The 18,892-nt window shown below is 41.7% G+C and overlaps 1 protein-coding gene and 1 long non-coding RNA gene across 2 annotated transcripts; both read left to right on the top strand.

Annotated features, from left to right (window-relative positions):
* Positions 1-3,909: 3,909 nt before the first annotated feature.
* Positions 3,910-7,869, top strand: LOC307030546. The gene is made up of 3 exons (XR_013805684.1): positions 3,910-5,815; positions 7,161-7,267; positions 7,733-7,869. It is a non-coding gene; the product is annotated as an uncharacterized lncRNA (long non-coding RNA).
* Positions 7,870-16,147: 8,278 nt separating this feature from the next.
* On the top strand, positions 16,148-18,022 carry LOC307030355 (general transcription factor II-I repeat domain-containing protein 2A-like). The gene is made up of 2 exons (XM_079666708.1): positions 16,148-17,545; positions 17,728-18,022. Exon 1 carries the CDS (start codon positions 16,183-16,185, stop codon positions 17,539-17,541), a length of 1,359 nt encoding a protein of 452 aa, XP_079522834.1. The 5' UTR covers positions 16,148-16,182; the 3' UTR covers positions 17,542-17,545; positions 17,728-18,022.
* Positions 18,023-18,892: the final 870 nt, after the last annotated feature.

The raw sequence follows: 18,892 nt of genomic DNA, 5'->3' as shown, positions 1-18,892 counted from the left end.
TAAAAGTCCTGCATTCAAAATGTTCCTCAAGTGAAAGTAGAAAAGTATTCTCATCAAAATATAGTGAAAGTAGCGACAGTAAAAGTAGTCATTGTGCAGATTGGTCCATTTCAGAATAATAGATATGATATGTTTTATAATGATTGATCATGAAAGTGTTCTCAAAGCTGGTAAAGGTGTAGCTAGTTTGAATGACTTTGTATACTAAAGGGTAGCTTGTGGATTTACTCCAGGTGCAACTAAAGTCCGATTTAACACTTGATTATATTTCACATCATTCATCCACATCTGTAAAATAACTAAAGGTATTATATACATGGAGTGGAGTAGAAGTACACCATGTTCCTCTGAACTGCAATGGAGTAGAAGAACAAAGTAGCAAAACATTGAAATACTTAAATAAAGTACAAGTCTCTCAAAATTGTGCCCAAGTATAGTACTTGTTGAGTTTATGAACTTAGTTACTTTACACCATGTGGCTATAAAGATAGAAAGACTAAGCCTTGCAGATAGGCATGAAAATACATTTTCAAAATGCTCAACAGTGCTGCCAAAATTATAAATTGATTGCTACACAATTAAAAATAAATGCTTTTATATATTTCTATTAGATGTGACTCTTTGGCGTTTCTGTTAACACTGCTGCTTTAGTTGTTCTGACTAATGAAATCCTCTGTTATTCCTCATTTTAAAGCCGATATTCCGTGGGGTGGGGGAGCCGGGGGCTCGGATCCTTTTCGCCTTTTTCATACAGATGAGTTTACATCCCAAAGCCTCAGTCACCTTAATTCATGTAATAAAAACATCTCAGGTCAGTAACACTCAAAGCTAAATGTGCAATACCATGTTCAGCTATGTTACTATTTATAATGTTATTGTTGTTACATCCGAAGATGTACATATTGGAATGATTTCTTAACTTACAGTAGGCTATTTTTTATATTATGTGTGTTGGAAGGATTTATTAAATTACTTTGAATATTGTCATTGTTGAAGGCTTTTAGAGAAGGATGAACTATAAGCCTGAATTACATAACATTTTATACCTAAAAACCTAAAAGCCACAATAAATAAATCCCAATTATTGTAGTTATTTTTACCTCTCGTATTGCTTTCAACCCACCAGCTTTTATGGTGTTGTTACGTCACTAACTGTAAGCTTGTCACATACAGTCTATGGTCACTCAGAGTAACCTACAGTTAATTTAGCTGCTGGAGAAGAAAGATCAGGGGGGGAGGGGGGATAGAGCTGCCGTTTCATTCACACTGTTTAAAAAACGGTAACAACTGACTATTTTTCTTAGCGGATGCATGTCAATTCAAATCAATACATACAACTATTTTTGAAATCAATAAAAACATTTTCTAAATCCATAAAAGCATTTAAATTAATATTGGGAGTCATGTCGTTACTTTGTTGAGAATGTGGCCATGTAATAAGCGGGATAATTTGCAGCGACTTGTTCCTTATGGGGAAAATAACACCCGTCATGCAGACCAATATCCCTCCGCTGCGCGTTGGGATCCTGATCTGCCGACAAGGCTCCATTAAAATATAAATATTTTTTGTGAATTACTGAGTTTAGGCATGTTAATAACGTTTTAATGAAGTTGAATACAGTATATTCATATGTGTCAGTGATTTCATGTCAATTCGGTGAACATAAACATAAATGATCGTGGTGAAGATGATGATTAAATTAGGATTAAAAATCGAGAGCCGGGCTCCATTTCCTCCCTTTCGTTTTTTTCGACTAAACAACATTATTTTGTTAAATAACAACATGGTGATGTTTTGTAAATGATTACATGTCTCTTATTTAGCACAGAGTATGATATCCGTGACATATGGATCTTAAAAAAGTTCCGCTGTACATCCATCGTACTGTATCTGACTTTATTTCACATGAGCTCCAGTGTGGATCCCCACTGCACCCCCTGGTGGATCAATGATCCATTGCAGCTGGCTTCATTATAATTACATTTATCTATCACGGGGGCAGTCTCAAGTCAAGCTGGAGGTTTTCCCTTGAGCGAGGGCAGATCACGTGCCAATCACGGCCCTCGCGTTTCAAACTGTCTGAAATGAATCGCTACATGTGTATACAGTTGCAAGAAAAATAATGTGAACCCTTTGGAACTACCTGGATTTCTGCATAAAATGGTCATAAAATGTGTTCTGATCTTCATCTAAGTCACAACAATAGACAAACACAGTCTGCTTAAAGAGCCTGTGACATGAACCCAACAACTGTTGTGCAATGAAATAGTGGGCTACTAGTAATCTCGAACCGTCAGTTTAAAAAAGAAAAAGCGATACCGTTCCGATAAATATCAATAATTTCGAATATCGCGGGAAAATTCCTTCGACTCATTTTGAGGTTTTGGGGGAAGCCGGAAGTGACGTCAATGCGGGAACGCTTCACTGTGCGGTGAGAGAGCCAAACACGGACAAAGTGTGTTGTCATGCGTAGAAATTGTGAATTACTGAGTTTAGGCACGTTAATAACGTTTTAATGAAGTTGACTACAGTATATTCATATTTGTCAGTGCTTTCATGTCAATTTGGCGAACATAAACATAAATGATCGTGGTGAAGCTGATGATTAAATTAGGATTAAAAATCGGTAGTGAGAGCTGCTGAATTTCCTCCCGTCGGATGTGATATAAAAACAAATCGATTATTTTTGTAGTTGTAAACTCAAGTATATGAAACTACATTTATTAGTGCTTTCATGTCAATTCGGCGAACATATGATACATTAAATGATCGTGAGGATGATGATTTAAAAATCTTTTGTTTGAGCCGTTCTGCATTTCCTGATGAGAAAACAAACCTTAGCTTTTTGTAGTTGCAGTCAGTGGTGTAGTGGGCGTTGGACGCAGGGGTTACGCCGTACCCCGACTTATTTGAAGCATGATTTCTTTTTTTAATAGTCTAATACAACTAAAATCATTGCCAGTGTTATCAGTTGCAAGTGTGTGTTTGTTGTAATAATGACGAAAATATAATAGGCAGATTTCACAGTAATTATAATAAAAATAGTTAGTCGCGCAGAAAGGCCGGATCGGTTCGCTGACAGCCGGCACCACCCTTTATTATTATATTGTCTAAACGGCATCATGTAAGTTGCGCTGACAGGCGACACAGAGGTCCCCAAGCCCCCACCCCTCCCCGTTGACAGTTCACGAGCGCGTCCATAGTGTCTCCCGTCCACCCAACACCCCGTCCACCCAGTAAAAACATCCCCACTACACCACTGGTTGTAGTAGTAAACCAACATGGATTAAACGTGTTTTTATTTTTACCACAATGTTGGGGAAATTAATGGATAAAATGCACGGATTATTATTATTATTATTATTCCCACTCCGATCGGGACAATAGGTCCACCGTTTCCCCGCAGCGAGGCTCCCCCCGTTGACAGTTTACGTCGGCTGGGCTGGGTGCAGTGGCGGACTGGCCATCGGCACGAATCCCGGTGGGCCGGTACCGAAGTGGGCCGTTCGGATAAGTCACTAGCACATCCCCCACTCCCCCCGTTGACAATTTACTAGTGGTACCGAAGTGGGCCGGTCGAGAGTCCCGGGCTGATTTTTAGTCCCAGTCCACCACTGGCTACATGACCGTATGATCGCCCATATTGACGCACCTAATTCCTAAACTTCTAACAGATACAACATAAACCGATCCTTCAGCCTCATATGAGCTCTCAGACACGTTCAAAATTAAACTGTCATCGCTTTCTGAGCTTGCTGCTGTGTGCGCCATCGTGCGTTTACATGCAGATGCTGGGATCCTGAACGGTGTAGCTGGAGCGCTGTGGCCGCAATGACGTCACACATAATTTGGCGGGACTTGAAGAATCCCCGAGAAGATCTAGAAATTTGTCAACATTGAAGGGCAGATTAATGGTTATCAAAGTACAAATATCCAAAATCAGTTCAGTAACGGTTTTCAAGGGGACAATATTTACTCAAATTGATGGGTTTGGATGATGGGGGAAACTCGTGTCACAGGCTCTTTAAGCTAAAACCACAAAAACAATTATATGTTTTTATATTTTTATTGAACACACCATTTAAACATTCACAGTGCAGGGTGGAAAAAGTATGTGAACCCTTGGATTTAATAACTGGTTGACCCTCCTTTGGCAGCAATAACCTCAACCAAACGTTTCCTATCGTTGCATATCAGACCTGCACAACGGTCAGGAGGAATTTTGGACCATTCCTCTTTACAAAACTGTTTCAGTTCAGCAATATTCTTGGGATGTCTGGTGTGAATCGCTCTCTTGAGGTCATGCCACAGCATCTCAATTGGGTTGAGGTCAGGACTCTGACTGGGCCACTCCAGAAGGCGTATTTTCTTCTGTTGAAGCCATTCTGTTGTTGATTTACTTCTGTGCTTTGGGTCGTTGTCCTGTTGCATCACCCATCTTCTGTCGAGCTTCAATTGGTGGACAGATGGCCTTAAGTTCTCCAGCAAAATGTCTTGATAAACTTGAGAATTCATTTTTCCGTCGATGATGGCAATCTGTCCAGGCCCTGAGGCAGCAAAGCAGCCCCAAACCATGATGCTCCCTCCGATTAACGAGAGAACGGGCACACCTTACGTGTATTGTTGTTGTTAGCATCTGGTGCTAGCTAGCTGCGCTAACGGATATAAGGAGCTGTTTCAATGAAAACAGAGGAGCGACATTTCGCCGACAACTCCGCCGAGCACTTGACTTTATGCAGGTAGCCAGACAGTGGGACATTGTACGAAAAGTCAGCACACTCGGCACGGATAGCGCGCGCAACATGATTGCAGCGTCCAGGCAGCTCCCGTTCAAGCAGGGGCGGATCTACGTGGGGGGGGGGGCAAGGGGGGGCAGCTGCCCCACCCACTGTAGAGCCTTGCCCCCCCAGCTGCCCCCCAAACTTTTGTTTCCCTAAAACTGTACTAAAACAAACCTACACTATTTCCACAAGCTTCTCAAGCAACGAAACAAGCATTACATGAGTTAAAAGTTAATCATTTTAAATATCATTTTAGGCCCGTTAAAAACGCAGCTACGGCCCTGCATTAAACTGCGGAGCGGCGTTCACACAGACCGCGGCTCACAGAGCTGCAGAGAGGGAACGAGCTGTCCCAGCACCTATGGATCAGCTTCCCCTGGGAGCATTTCCCTTTCTACTAGTTTTGTTTTTACTAAGGACGAGAGCTTGAAACTAAATATTAATAAAACGCTGCCGTTTGAATCGATAGCGTTTAACAGACGGGCGCTGTTTGGGGCGTTACATTACAAAATGCTACGCAGACAGCGCTAGCTGGGAGATCGATCACTTTGCTAAACTATGCGGTACTATTAAATCCACGTAAACTACACATCACAGCAATGAGGCCAGATCAATGAAACCAGGATCCTTTACCGTAAAAACTGGATCTAAACACAGCTGCCTGTGTGCGTTTGAAAAATACTTTCTGATGTTATATTTATGATATGCTACTTATTAGCTACATGGCCCTAACGTGTAAAGTTATACAAGCATTTGTACCAGTTTTTTTCACAAGTAGACTCTTGCAGGCCAGAGGAGCTGGAGTGATTCCAAAACAACAAAAAGACATATCTGAGAAGTGATCAGGACGAACAGAAAGAGGAAAAGGAAAAGAGAGTTCACTGAAGAGACCAGGAAGGTCAGAGCAGGAGGAAGAGGAGATGAAGACATTAGTGAAGAAGAAGAAATGTATGTGAGGAATAAAGATGAAGTGTCAGAAAGAGGGACAGAGGCAGGGATCAGGAGGCAGATGAAACTCCAGCTGGACCACATGGTATGTTCTTATTCTCCTTACATATTCCATCACAGCAGCACAATCTTGCTCTTAGTATTGACAAATATTGATTGAGATGTGTTGCTGCACATGTCACCTTTAGCTCTCTGAAGAGATGGGTGATGCCATTTGTGTACTTAATTATAAGTAAGTACTTTTACTGTACCAGTAAGCAGAGTATTCTTTGAATCGGGTGCCTTTTGGGTCTTTACATCTTTGAAAAATGAAACCAAAATGTTTGGTCATAACATCTGGAAGTGGACTACTTACATGTTCCCACCTCAGGCAAAAAATATAAATAATTACTAGGAAGTTCTTCGAAAAAATATAACAGGGTTGAAGTTTTTGACAAAAAGTAGCCATGAGACCATGTTTAGCTAAGATATGGCACCACATGGAAGTTAAGGACATTACAAAACTGTAATATTTTGCAAAACTATTGTTTATCTTGTAACAAATAATTATTTACTATTATTAATTAATATAACAGAGTTGAAATGTTGAGCTTGTCAATCTTAATCTGAAAATACAAAAACTGAAATAGAGGTAAGAGAAGAAACTGACACTTGCCTTTCTTTGCCATCTTTCCTTCAAAAGACTTCTGTGATGTAATTCCCTCAATGCAGATCACACATGGACTGATCCATTATTTTAATAGGAGGTATGGCGTGACAGGGTTGAAACAAACTGAGGGACGTGTGTCAATATTGCAATTTCATTGATAATACAAGTATTTTTTCCGAATTTGATCAGTTAAAGTTGACAAGCATATGATTATATTAGCAGCAACATTTTGGGATAATTGGCCATTTTGATTAGTTTAATATTAAATTAATATGTAATAATGCTTAGTGAGGATATGCAAATACGTCTGTCTAATACTAAGACAACCCATTTTTAAAAAAACAATATATATATATATATATATATATATATATTTGGTTTTACATTGTAATGCAAATCAACCTGTTCCATTAATTCATTGCTTTAAAATAAATTTTGTAGTTTCCTTTCATTTAAAATTATTGAAATAAGCTTGGGGGACTCAAAGGGCACCCGATTGTTTGTCTGAACACCTTGTTTCTCTTGTGCATTAAGAACACTTGTGTTAGGGCATGAATTAACAATAAATAGGTTGTATACAGTATAAAATACCACGTACTGTCCGCCCTCCCATGCCACCCTGGCATGACCTCTTGCCCCCCCTTTGCCACCCCATATAAAATGTTCTAGAACCGCCACTGCGTTCAAGCATATGCCTTGAGTTGCACATAGCTCCAACCAGCGCCATATAGACTAAGAGTTACGTCATCTCCGTTCACTCCAATGGACCACTTTTTTACAGCAATGGCGGAACGTGGAGCCTCTCAATCGTTCCCCGGAAGTTAGCGCCAAGGCTAGCAGAGCTGTAGAGTTGCAGCATAATAGACCGTTCGTGACGGACTTTTAAAGGTAAGAAGAAGTTTAAAGATTTATATTGCGGATATTATCAGTACATCTGATTCAAATTAACATGTGTATTAAAGGATGTCAGTGGATTATCTCTAAATTAGTAGATTTAGGGAACGTTTACAGATAACAGATTAAGCTAGTATACCATACCATAGTACCCTACACTATACCATAGTGGTTGAAAACACAGTATTAGGAAACACTTTATACTTACTGGACATGTTATACTCATTACATACTGTATATAAAATATGACCAAGAATGTGAGACAACTTTATAGAAATTCATATCACATCTGTTACTGATGCCATTTGTCATACTTTGTTAAACTCACAAATAATAAAGTTCCATAACTTCAGTTGGGAACAAAGACCACACCTTATCTCCCCAAGGCAATTCCCATCCAATAGGTGTGCTATATAGGTGTGTATAACCCTTTCTCCTGTCTGTTACTCCCTCTTTCAGCACAAGAACCAGAGGGGGATTCAATGGAGCCTGAATACCTGCACTGAGACCCTCACCCTGCACCCTGAGTCTCAACTCTGTGTTTTTCAAGCCTTTCCCAGTTTTTTTGTATTAAACAAAACATTAAGCTTTCCAAATGGTGTGGTTTTCATTTTGTGAAAAAGTGCAAATGCAGTGTTTGTATATAATAACCTCACATATTTTTTTGCTGTTGGTCGTGAAATTGCTCCTGCTGACTTGAGCCAGCCATTTTTTCCTCCACTCTGTGTCAGTGGGGAAGCCGTACATTCATACTCCTTTCTTGGAGCGATTTGAGCATCCCCAGGCAGCACAGCAAACCATGGTGGCGACTAGGAGGCAGCACAGCAAACCAGGACAACACGGAGGAAAAGGCACAGACAAACTGCATGATATGCTATTCAATGTTTATTGAATTCCATGTATTTGCAATGGATGTTCCTAAAACAACACATTTAACATCATCATCATGCTGCGGCTGCTGCTGCTGCTGCTGCTAGTCCTTTTGATAGTCACCCGTCGGTCTCCTGTCCTTTCTGAAAGGCATAAAGATGACATTAGTCATTTAGATAACTTGTGTCCTCAATTACCATGGGATTACTGAAACTACCATGAATTTAAGAAAATGGTAGAAATGAATCAAATCTGAATTTTGAAGCATTTCTTTAGATCCCCTCCCTCTAAATATATCAATAAACATTAGAAAGTGATGACGATAATATTGGTTTTAAAGAATTCAAAGCTATTATTATTATTATTATTTTGAGATGCTTTCTCAGTCATTTTACTGATTCAAGTTTGAATAACATGATCGGCTATTTTAACTTTTCTAATGTACATTTAAGAATGTCAAGTTACCTCAAAACAGCAACGCGCTCTTTAAACAAGGCACTGTTAGCCTAACATGTAAACTAGTTGTTCACACTAATCCTAATATTATCACTTAATATTAGCAAATTCTATTTTATTTTTTAAAACATACATACACGCACACACGCACGCACGCACACACACACACACACACAGACTGTTTTGCAGTGGTTCTCAAACTTTTTCTGTCAGGCCCCCCCTTTGGAGAAAAAGAAAAGTCGGGCCCCCCCAACACAAATAGTCAGGCTCAGTGGCCGCGCCAACGATTTATTTTGGGGGTGCTGTGGGGTAGCTTGACGTTTCATAGAGGGTGCTCAAACATTAAGGGTTTCCCATTAATGTATCGGTCGCTACAGTGGAATTTTCTACTGCAACAATCCCCACGCATATACACAATGTACCCGCGACTGTTACAATGAAGGCTCGATAATCAGCTCACGGCATATAGGTGTAAACAGGGTTAAAGTGCTATTTTTATAGGTGGTGTGTGGACCTCACATAGGGGGGTCCGGGGGCAAGCTCCCCCAGGAAGATTTTTAAATATTGAAGTTAAAAGCATCAATCTGGTGCACTTTGAGAGCAAAATGAAGAGATCTATGGATACATCTCTCAACACAGAACTGTAAACAGATTTACTTTTTCTTTATGGATATTTTACAAATCACTCCCCTTTTAAACTTTATTCATTTTTTACTGTCATATAGTATTTCATACCTGTTTTTAATTTATTCTCTTATTTTTTTATAACTATAATGATCATATGTGTGCCTCAGAAATAATTGTTTACATTAATGGTGACCAAAACGTTTGAGACAAACTGAGATAACACTGAGAGAGTCCTTTAGCTCACTGAGTCTCTCAGTCTGACAGGAGAGGACTCTCCTCCACTTTGTTGTTGAAAAAACTCTTTATATCCGTTAGCGTAGCTCGCTAGTACCAGAAGCTAACATCAACGATCTCCGGTACCGGTGCGCTCTCTCTCTCTTGCTCGCACACGCACACAAAATGGCTCGTTCCACACACACACAGAGCCGAGCTTTAATGAAACACAGAGACCCAGACATAATAGTACTGTATCATATTATTTTCTAATCAATAATCTTTCAAAATATGATTTTATTTTTTATCTTATTTTTTTTTTAAATAAAAATTTTTCCTCCTGGTCTCTCGCACCCCCCCTGTCATGCCTCTGCGCCCCCACTTTGAGAACCACTGCTGTATTGTATTGTATGAGAGAGGTTCCAGGTTGAATTGAGGCGGATATTTTTAATGTTCAGAGGTTGTTATGTTTGTCATTGATCAAATGATAATAAACAAACATTTGCACAAAGCATATTTGTCCACTCATATGTTGATAAGAGTATTAAAAACTTGAAAAATATCCCTCTAAGGGACATTTAGAACAGATAAAAAATGTGCGATTAACTATGGACAATCATGCGATTAATCGCGATTAAATATTTTAATCGACTGACAGCCATAGTAATGTTAGCTGATTACTTTTGATTACCTGTATATCAAATGCAATGCAGATAAATACAAGAGAAAATAAATGTCGACCAAAAATTGAAAACCATAAAGCTAATTAATTATGCTTTATTTAATGCTTTAATAAAACCATACGCAGTATTCTTGTTTAAATGTGTCCACTTTAAATAAAATAGACTAAAAGAAGCATTCAAGACTGGTTTCACTATGTACCTTTTGACTTGTAATGTGTAAGCATGTGCTTTGTATGTATGCATGTATCCTTACTTCAAAATGTAGTGTAACAATTATTGTAATCCTGCTAGTAATCTCCATAAAAAAAATATAACCAGTAATTACGTGTTACATCTTTTTATAAATGTATTTTGGTTATCTTATAAAGTATTCCTGTTGCATGTACTTGGTCCCCCCCAGGTCTGACTGCACAATTCTCCTCATATTTCATTCTTTCATTAAAGACAATAACCTGGACTTTCTGTATCTGACCGAAACATGGCAAAAGCCCCTGGACTATTTTTCTTTAAATCAAATCACCCCAGCAGGATTCACATACATTGACAAACCTCGCCCACAAGGGCGGGGTGGTGGTATAGCTGCTATAATCAGAAAGGAAATAAAAGCTACCATTATCCCCATCCCTGATGTTTCTTCATTTGAACACCTGGGGCCGTATTCACAAAGCATTTTATCTTACCGCTAGGAGTGCTCCTAACTCGCGCTAAAACATTTTACGTAGGAGTTTTTTCTTAAAAGTTATTCACAAAGCCGCTGAGACCTACTCATACTAAGGATAAATCACTAAGAGTGAACTAAGAGTGACGCGCCGTTGCTATGGATTACGTCGATTCTCGTGCATGAGTATAGAAGCGGTCAGTACGGTGATTGGTTGTTCAGAGGTTGTTCTCGGTGAAGCTCATCCGCAACATCCCACAAACGAGCCCACCAAATCACCGAAAAACAAGGAAATAGCCTATGCTAGAAATGTATTCCTATCAAATAGTTATGGACAGTGCAGTTAGCAGAATACACGCATGATGACAAGTTTGTGCAGACCACGATAATGACGTTGTATATGCACGTTAAAGAGAGAGAGCAAACAATAAAAATACGTAAATTGCATTAAATCAAGGAGGCAATTAAAAGCACTCTGCAAACTATTATCCAATGAGCATATTTCCAGAACTTAAACACTTTCAATAACAGCCCATACCGCCGTTCAAGTTCCCTTATCATGATGAATGAAAACAATCCGTTTGTTGATGGAATGTACTTTCTTTCTATTGATGAACACGTCCTCATCTTTTGATGGCGCAATTATTTTTATGTGCGTCCCGTCAATAGCACCGGGCATACCTGCAATTGCCATGAAGTTAGCTTTGATTCTGTGTAGTTGTTGTTGTCCAAAGGAAACCGGATAAACTGTTGGATGATATGTGGTCTAGAGAGCGCGTTGATGGTTTGGTTTACGGCACGCCTGACTGATGGTTGTTTTTTTTCAAATTGATTTTTGGAAAATAATAACATGTCTGCGTTTGGTATTTTGTTGATTTTGTTTCAGTTAAAAAAATTATATTTAGTTATAAAATAAAATGCACTATATTTGCCGAATTGTCGTCCCCCAACATGATGGAGATCAAGTGAGTGACAGACTACGCACGCGTAGAGAACTGTCAGTGTTCAGGACAGCAAAAATGGCTAACGTTAAACGAAAAGTTGATAGAGAGTGCAGAATTTTCAAAGAACAGTGGACCAACGACTATTTTTTTGTTCAGTATAAGGACCGTGCCGTTTGCATTATCTGTAAAGAGAGTGTGGCGGTTTTCAAGGAATATAAACTTCGTCGTCACCACGAAACCCGCCACAGTGACTTTGCTAGCTTGCGAGGGCAAGCAAGAGCAGACAGAATTCGCAGAATGAAAGGCGGACTGGCAGCACAACAACAAACATTCATTCGCCAAACCCAGGTAAACCAGGCTGCTGTTCGAGCTAGCTTCAAGGTAGCTCACATACTAGCTGTTGTGTTCTAATATACTCCTGCCAATAGGGGGCGCAGTGTAACCAGAGTATACATACAATGTTGAGAGAAGAAGAGTAAGCCCGGGAGTTGATGCTGTGGCAGTTAAGCATGACGAACAGTAAAGAGTTGAGTACCCGTATCCTCTGTCCCTTGTTTCATTAATTTCTTTCTACTAATACACAACAAATTGGCGACGAGGATGGCCGTGGCTTCTACTCCTTTACCTCCCACCTTTCTTCAGTGTCCGGGAGAACCTACTATGCCATTTGGAACATGGCTAAAAATGTTCGAAAACTATCTGCTAGTGATCGACGTGGAAGGAGCCAAGTGGCCGGATACCCGTATACGTGCAACGCTGCTACACAGCGTCGGAACCGAAGCACAGAGGATATTCTACACATTGACTGAAACGGGAACTACATACAACCATGCCGTGGCTGCACTACGGGCGCATTTCGTGCCGAAGGTAAACGTAATTGCGGAGAGACACAGGTTCCGCCAACGAGCCCAGAGACATGATGAAACAATTGCACAGTACGTCTCTGCGCTACGTGAAATGCTCTTTTTTTGTGAATTTGGAAATGCAGAACAGGATATGCTGCGTGATCAGATCGTGGAAAAAGCCTACAGTGGATGCATACGTGAACGCTTGCTGCTAGAAGACAAACTGACACTGGATAAAGCCATTCAGATTGCAAATCAGGTGGAAATGGCGGCGCGCAACGTGGCCGAGTTCTCCAACAGTGAAGTGCCTGTGAGAGAGATCAGCGCGCCAAAATGGGAACAAAAACGTCCCGCTGCAAGTAAACAAAGGCAAGGTGAGAGAAAGTCTGAGCAAGCACGAAGATGTTACAGATGTGATTCAGATAAACATATGGCCAATTCCACACAATGCCCTGCTACAAACAAAATATGCAAATCCTGTGGAAAAACTGGGCATTTTGCCAAAGTGTGTCGTTCAGAACAAAAACGTGAAGTGAGGGAGGTCTTTATTCCAGAACTGACTGTTTTATTGCTGAATAATTCTGCCCCAAAAGAGAAGAAAATAATGTGCACTGTAGATTTGGGACTTTCTCCTGCTAACCAGTCATTTGAGATGATAGTAGATACTGGTTCTTCAGTGTCACTGCTGCCGGCTCATGTGTACAAGACCTATTTCAGTCACATACCACTGAAACCTACAAAGGTTCCTCTAGTCACATACTCAAGACAGAGAATCCCAGTACTAGGGAAACTGCATTTACGTGCATTCCATGACGGAAATACTGCTTCAGCTACCCTTTTCATTGTGAAGTCAGGTTCAATACTGCTGGGCCTGGACCTGTTTGAGGCACTGGAAATGGTCATCATGAGAAACAGAGTGGTACTGAAGTCAGAGCACACAGTCAGAGAGATAACAACCCCACCTGCAACTCCTACTACACCGACACCTACTGCATCTGCACCTGTTAATACAGTTTTACCTATGGGCTGTGTTAGGAACGTAGTACACAAAGTAAGAGTGAAAGATGAGGTGAAGCCTGTGCAGCAGAAATTGAGAAGGCTTCCATTCTCAGTCAGAGATGCTGTTTCTGCAGAGTTAAAGCGCCTTCTTGATGCTGACATCATTGAAAAAATAGATGCTTCTCCCTGGGTATCACCGATCGTTGTGACTCAACGAAAGAACTCATCTAAAATAAGGATGTGTACAGACCTCAGGGAGCCTAACAAGGCCGTCATAATGGATTGCTACCCCATTCCACACATGGAGGAGCTCTTCTCAGAACTCAGAGGAGCTACCATATTCTCAACCCTCGACCTGGCTAATGCATACTACCAGCTTCCACTGCATGAGGACAGCAGAGATCTGACTGCTTTCATTACTCACGAGGGACTTTTCAGGTACAAGCGAGTTTGCTATGGGCTAGCATCAGCACCCTCAGCATTTCAGAAGATGATGTCCATGGTGCTGAAAGATTTACCTGCAGTGCAGGCATATCTGGATGATATCATCATTTACTCCTCATGCCGTGCTGAGCATGAAACCCGCCTGAAAGCAGTACTGTACCGACTGCAGGAAGCTGGACTAAGTCTCAACACAGATAAATGCAAATTCTACCAGGACAAACTAACGTATCTAGGACACAGCATAAGCAAGGAAGGTCTGCTGCCAAATGATGACCACATTGCAGCTATTCGGGATGCTCCATCACCCAGTGATCCAGTGACTCTCAGGCTGCCACTGCCACACGGACAGGACTGCACCTCAGACACGGAACCAGAGATGGTTGCTGCTGTCTCTGCCCTGCTGACTGCTGTTCCCTCGTCTGACTTCACAGATGCCTGCACTTCCTGTCCAGAGTTACGTCAGCTACGCAACTACATGACAGACGGGTGGCCAGCTTCATCCAAAGGCCTGCCTGCTAACATGTTGCCGTACTACCAGGTGAGAAATGAACTTTCTGCACATGAACAACTCATTCTGAGAGGGAGTCACAGGTTAGTTGTTCCAGTAAAGCTACACTCACACATGGTATCCTTAGCACACGAGAGCCACCAAGGCATTGTACGCACAAAACAGAGACTCAGAGACTTGTATTGGTGGCCTAAAATGGATGCACTGGTACAATCGGTTATCGCCGCCTGTGTGTCCTGCCAGATGAATGATAAAACAGCTAAAACTAACCCTGCACCTATGACACCAGTCCCTCTGCCTCAGGGGCCATGGCAAAAGCTTGCCCTCGACATCGTGGGCCCATTTGAGACTGGTCCGGTGGACTGTAAGTTTGCTATTACTATGACTGACTACTATTCAAAATGGCCAGAAGTGTGTTTTGCCCCAAGATGCACTACTGCAACAGTGATCACCTTCATGAGATCAGTGTTCAGCCAAAAAGGGAACCCTGTGTCTGTGGTGACAGATAACGGTCCACAATTCACATCCTCAGAACTCGCCTTTTTCCTAGAAGAAAGAGACATCCAACACATCAGGACTACAATCTACCATCCAGAAGGAAATGGAGCGGTGGAGAGGCTAAATAGAGTGCTGAAGGAAAGCATTCTCACGGCACAGAGAGAGAACGCTCCGTGGAAAGCTCACGTTGCTGAGTTTCTTCAGGTCTACAGAGCTACACCTCACGCCACTACAGGGACATCTCCGTTCCAGCTCATGTATGGAAGAAAAATGCGAACCAAACTCTCAATCCTGCCACAGCTTACGGATACTCAGGATCAGGAACTGAGAGACAGAGTGGAAAAGAAACAGTGGCACATGAAAACATATTCTGATGCAAAAAGAAATGCCAAGATTCCCAAAATACATCCGGGAAGCCTGGTGCGTGTGAGAAACCCGCTGCATGTCAAAAAGGGAAAGCCAAAGTTCAGTGAGCCTCTGAAAGTGACCAAGCAGAAAGGACCTCACAGTTACACACTTGATAATGGAAAAACCTGGGATGCTTCACACCTGTCGGTGCTTCCAGAAACATTCACTCCTCCATCAGAAGAAGTGAGGCCTGCTGAGCCAGCTACAGTGCATGGGGCTCAGAGCAGGAACCAGCGAATCAGAAAGCAGCCTGTTTGGATTGAGGACTATGTCACTTAAACTGTGGTTGAATTTATGTTTGAAAATGTTCTGCATATTGTGATATGTGAAGTTATTATCATTACAGATGGTTTCATGGTTACTACGTAAGTGTCTGTTTAAAATGCTAATGTTATGCATGCTGTTCAAGGGGAGAAGTAACTCTTTTTAAGAAGGGGGGAAATGTTGTGTTCTAATATACTCCTGCCAATAGGGGGCGCAGTGTAACCAGAGTATACATACAATGTTGAGAGAAGAAGAGTAAGCCCGGGAGTTGATGCTGTGGCAGTTAAGCATGACGAACAGTAAAGAGTTGAGTACCCGTATCCTCTGTCCCTTGTTTCATTAATTTCTTTCTACTAATACACAACACTAGCTACCCATGGGAAGCCCTTCACTGATGGGGACTTTGTTAAACAATGCATCCTTGCTGTGGCCGAGGAGGTGTGTCCCGACAAGAGAGAGGCAGTCAACGGTGTGAGTCTCTCCGCGACTACTATGACCAGGCAAGTAGAAGAATTCGGGGACAACGTTTATGAGCAGCTGAACGAGAAAGCATCACAATTCAAGTTTTTTGCTTTGGCCATGGATGAGAGCAATGATGTGCAGGACACAGCACAACTGCTCATTTTTATTCGTGGGATTAGCGAAAGCTTTGAAGTGTCTGAGGAGCTGGCAGCACTAAAAAGCCTCAAAGGAACTACAACAGGAGAGGATATTTTTGTCCAAGTGTGCAAAACAATGGAAAAGTTGGGTCTAGACTGGTGTAAATTTGCCAGCATCACTACGGATGGCGCACCTAGTATGGTTGGCACGACAAGGGGGCTAGTAGGGCGCTTGAACAGCGAATTCGAGGAACGAGGTCTCACCCCCCCACTACAAGTCCACTGTCTGATTCACCAGCAAGACCTATGCTGCAAAGTTTTGAAGTGGGCGTCTGTCATGAAGGTGGTTGTGCACTGTGTCAACTACATCCGAAAAAATGGTCTGAAACACAGACAGTTCCAGGCCTTCCTCTCCGAGCTTGAGTCTGCCTACGAGGATGTGCTGTACTACACAGAAATCCGGTGGTTAAGCCGAGGCAAAGAGTTGCGCCGTTTCTACGACCTGCTACCCGAAATCAATACCTTCCTGCAGTCTAAAGGTGAAACGGTACGAGAGCTGACCGAGTCAGAATGGAAATGGGACCTCGCATTTTTAACAGATGTGACTGAAATGTTGAACCACCTTAACGTGCAGCTCCAAGGCAAAGGGAAGCTAATCACTGACCTGTATTCCCACATCAAAGCGTTCGAGGTCAAACTAGTGCTGCTTGTTAGACAGGTCGAAAAGCTGGAGTTTACGCATCTCCCTGCCACCCAGAGCTACTGCGCTGAGAAACCACCTGTCCCGTTCCCAGTCGAAAAGTGCAAGGATGCACTGGAAATGCTGCAGGGGCAGTTCAGTGTGCGGTTCCGTGAGCTTCATGTCAACAGTAAAGCAATACGTTTGTTCCAGAACCCCTTTGCTGCCGACATAAATGATGCCCATCCCTCTCTTCAGTTTGAACTAGCCGAGTTGCAGAATTGTGATATCCTTAAAGACGCGTTCAAGCCTGACAGTCTTATTGAGTTCTATGCTTCGCTCCCAGAGGAAACCTACCCAAACATCAAACAGCATGCAATGAAGATGTCCACAGTTTTTGGCAGCACCTACATCTGTGAGCAAACCTTTTCCCGCATGAAGCAAACCAAGAATACAACAAGGAACAGACTCACAGATAAACACTTGCATCAGACCTTGATACTGGCTACCACTAGACTGCAACCAGACATTGAACTTATCATCAGCCAGAAGCAAACACACAGTTCACACTGATACGGTAAGCACACAGATTTTAACAATTACTGATTTTAATTGCTATAAATATGAAATGTGAAGGCTCTTTTTAATTTGCTACATATGTTGTAAAATTATGTCACAGAGAAAAGCAGACAGCAGCATGTCTTGCCATTTACTGAATATGGTGCTTCTTGTGTTCAATCCGTCATCCCTCCATGCCAGGGCTCCAGAAGGCACTCCGAAGTGAGGAGAGGAGATTGCTGTTGCTGACCCCATCCCAAAGACAGCACAATTCATCAACAAGTACAAATCCAGCTCACCTACATATAGGCTACTGATTTTGATTGCAATTATTCTGTATTATTGTTTAGCTTTAGTTTTGAGCCTACACTGTTCCTGTCCTTTTCACCTTGACCTAAAAAAAATGTTAACTGAACATGCTCAACTGGATAGGCATAAGAGTTGGCTAGTTCTCATGTTATTATAATTTTGATGTTTTTTATTTATTTATTTATTTTATAGGCCTATTTATTTGACCTTTATTAAGTGCTGCACACAATTATTATTATTATTATTATTATTATTATTATTATTATTATTATTATTATTATTATTATTATTATTATTATTATTATTATCATCATCATCAGGCCTACCTATAATTTATAATTTTGAACTCACCTTTGCCAGTGTCAATCACCTCAACTAGGCAGATGTTTCTTACCTTGACAGCTTTGATGTTATTTTTATTAGAAAACAAATAAATGGAATATCTGTGGTATTTCAAATTAAAGCAAAGTGTGAAGACTCAATTGCTACTTTTGTAAACCACTAGTAAAGATGATAAACAAATATGTGACAGGAATCAAGTGTTGATATAGTAGTGTGGAAGTAGTAGTGGGGATGGCTGTGCCGGGCTAGTAATCTCTTCTACACAATGAGCTGACTCTGCCCCGGCCCCCCATCACAGTCAGGAACAATAATGTGGCCCCCACAGAAAAAAGTTTGGTGACCCCTGCTCTATGGCATACCATACAACCTCCTCAATAAACTTCAACATATCCAGAACTCTGCTGCCCGCCTCCTCACCCACAACCGCTCCCGAGACCACATCACTCCCATCCTCCAGAACCTCCACTGGCTCCCCGTCCGTCAAAGAATCCACTTCAAAGTCCTCCTCATTACTTACAAAGCCCTCAACAACCAGGCCCCCCCCTACCTCACAGACCTGCTGCACCACCACACCCCTTCCCGCTGCCTCCGCTCATCAGAAGCCAACCTCCTATCCATCCCCACCCGCACCAATCACCGGACCTGTGGGGACAGAGCCTTCTCCGTCGCTGCCCCCTCCCTCTGGAACTCTCTCCCACAACCCACCAGAGACTGC

Source organism: Notothenia rossii, assembly GCF_949606895.1.
Source record: "Notothenia rossii genome assembly, chromosome: 2".
NCBI classification, from domain to species: domain Eukaryota; kingdom Metazoa; phylum Chordata; class Actinopteri; order Perciformes; family Nototheniidae; genus Notothenia; species Notothenia rossii.
Note: the sequence above shows the minus strand (reverse complement) of the source record. Positions and strands in the feature narration are given on the sequence as shown.

Bases quoted from the DNA above. Each gene is read 5' to 3' on its own strand.
- LOC307030355 (XM_079666708.1), top strand. From the start codon at position 16,183: ATGACCAGGCAAGTAGAAGAATTCGGGGACAACGTTTATGAGCAGCTG.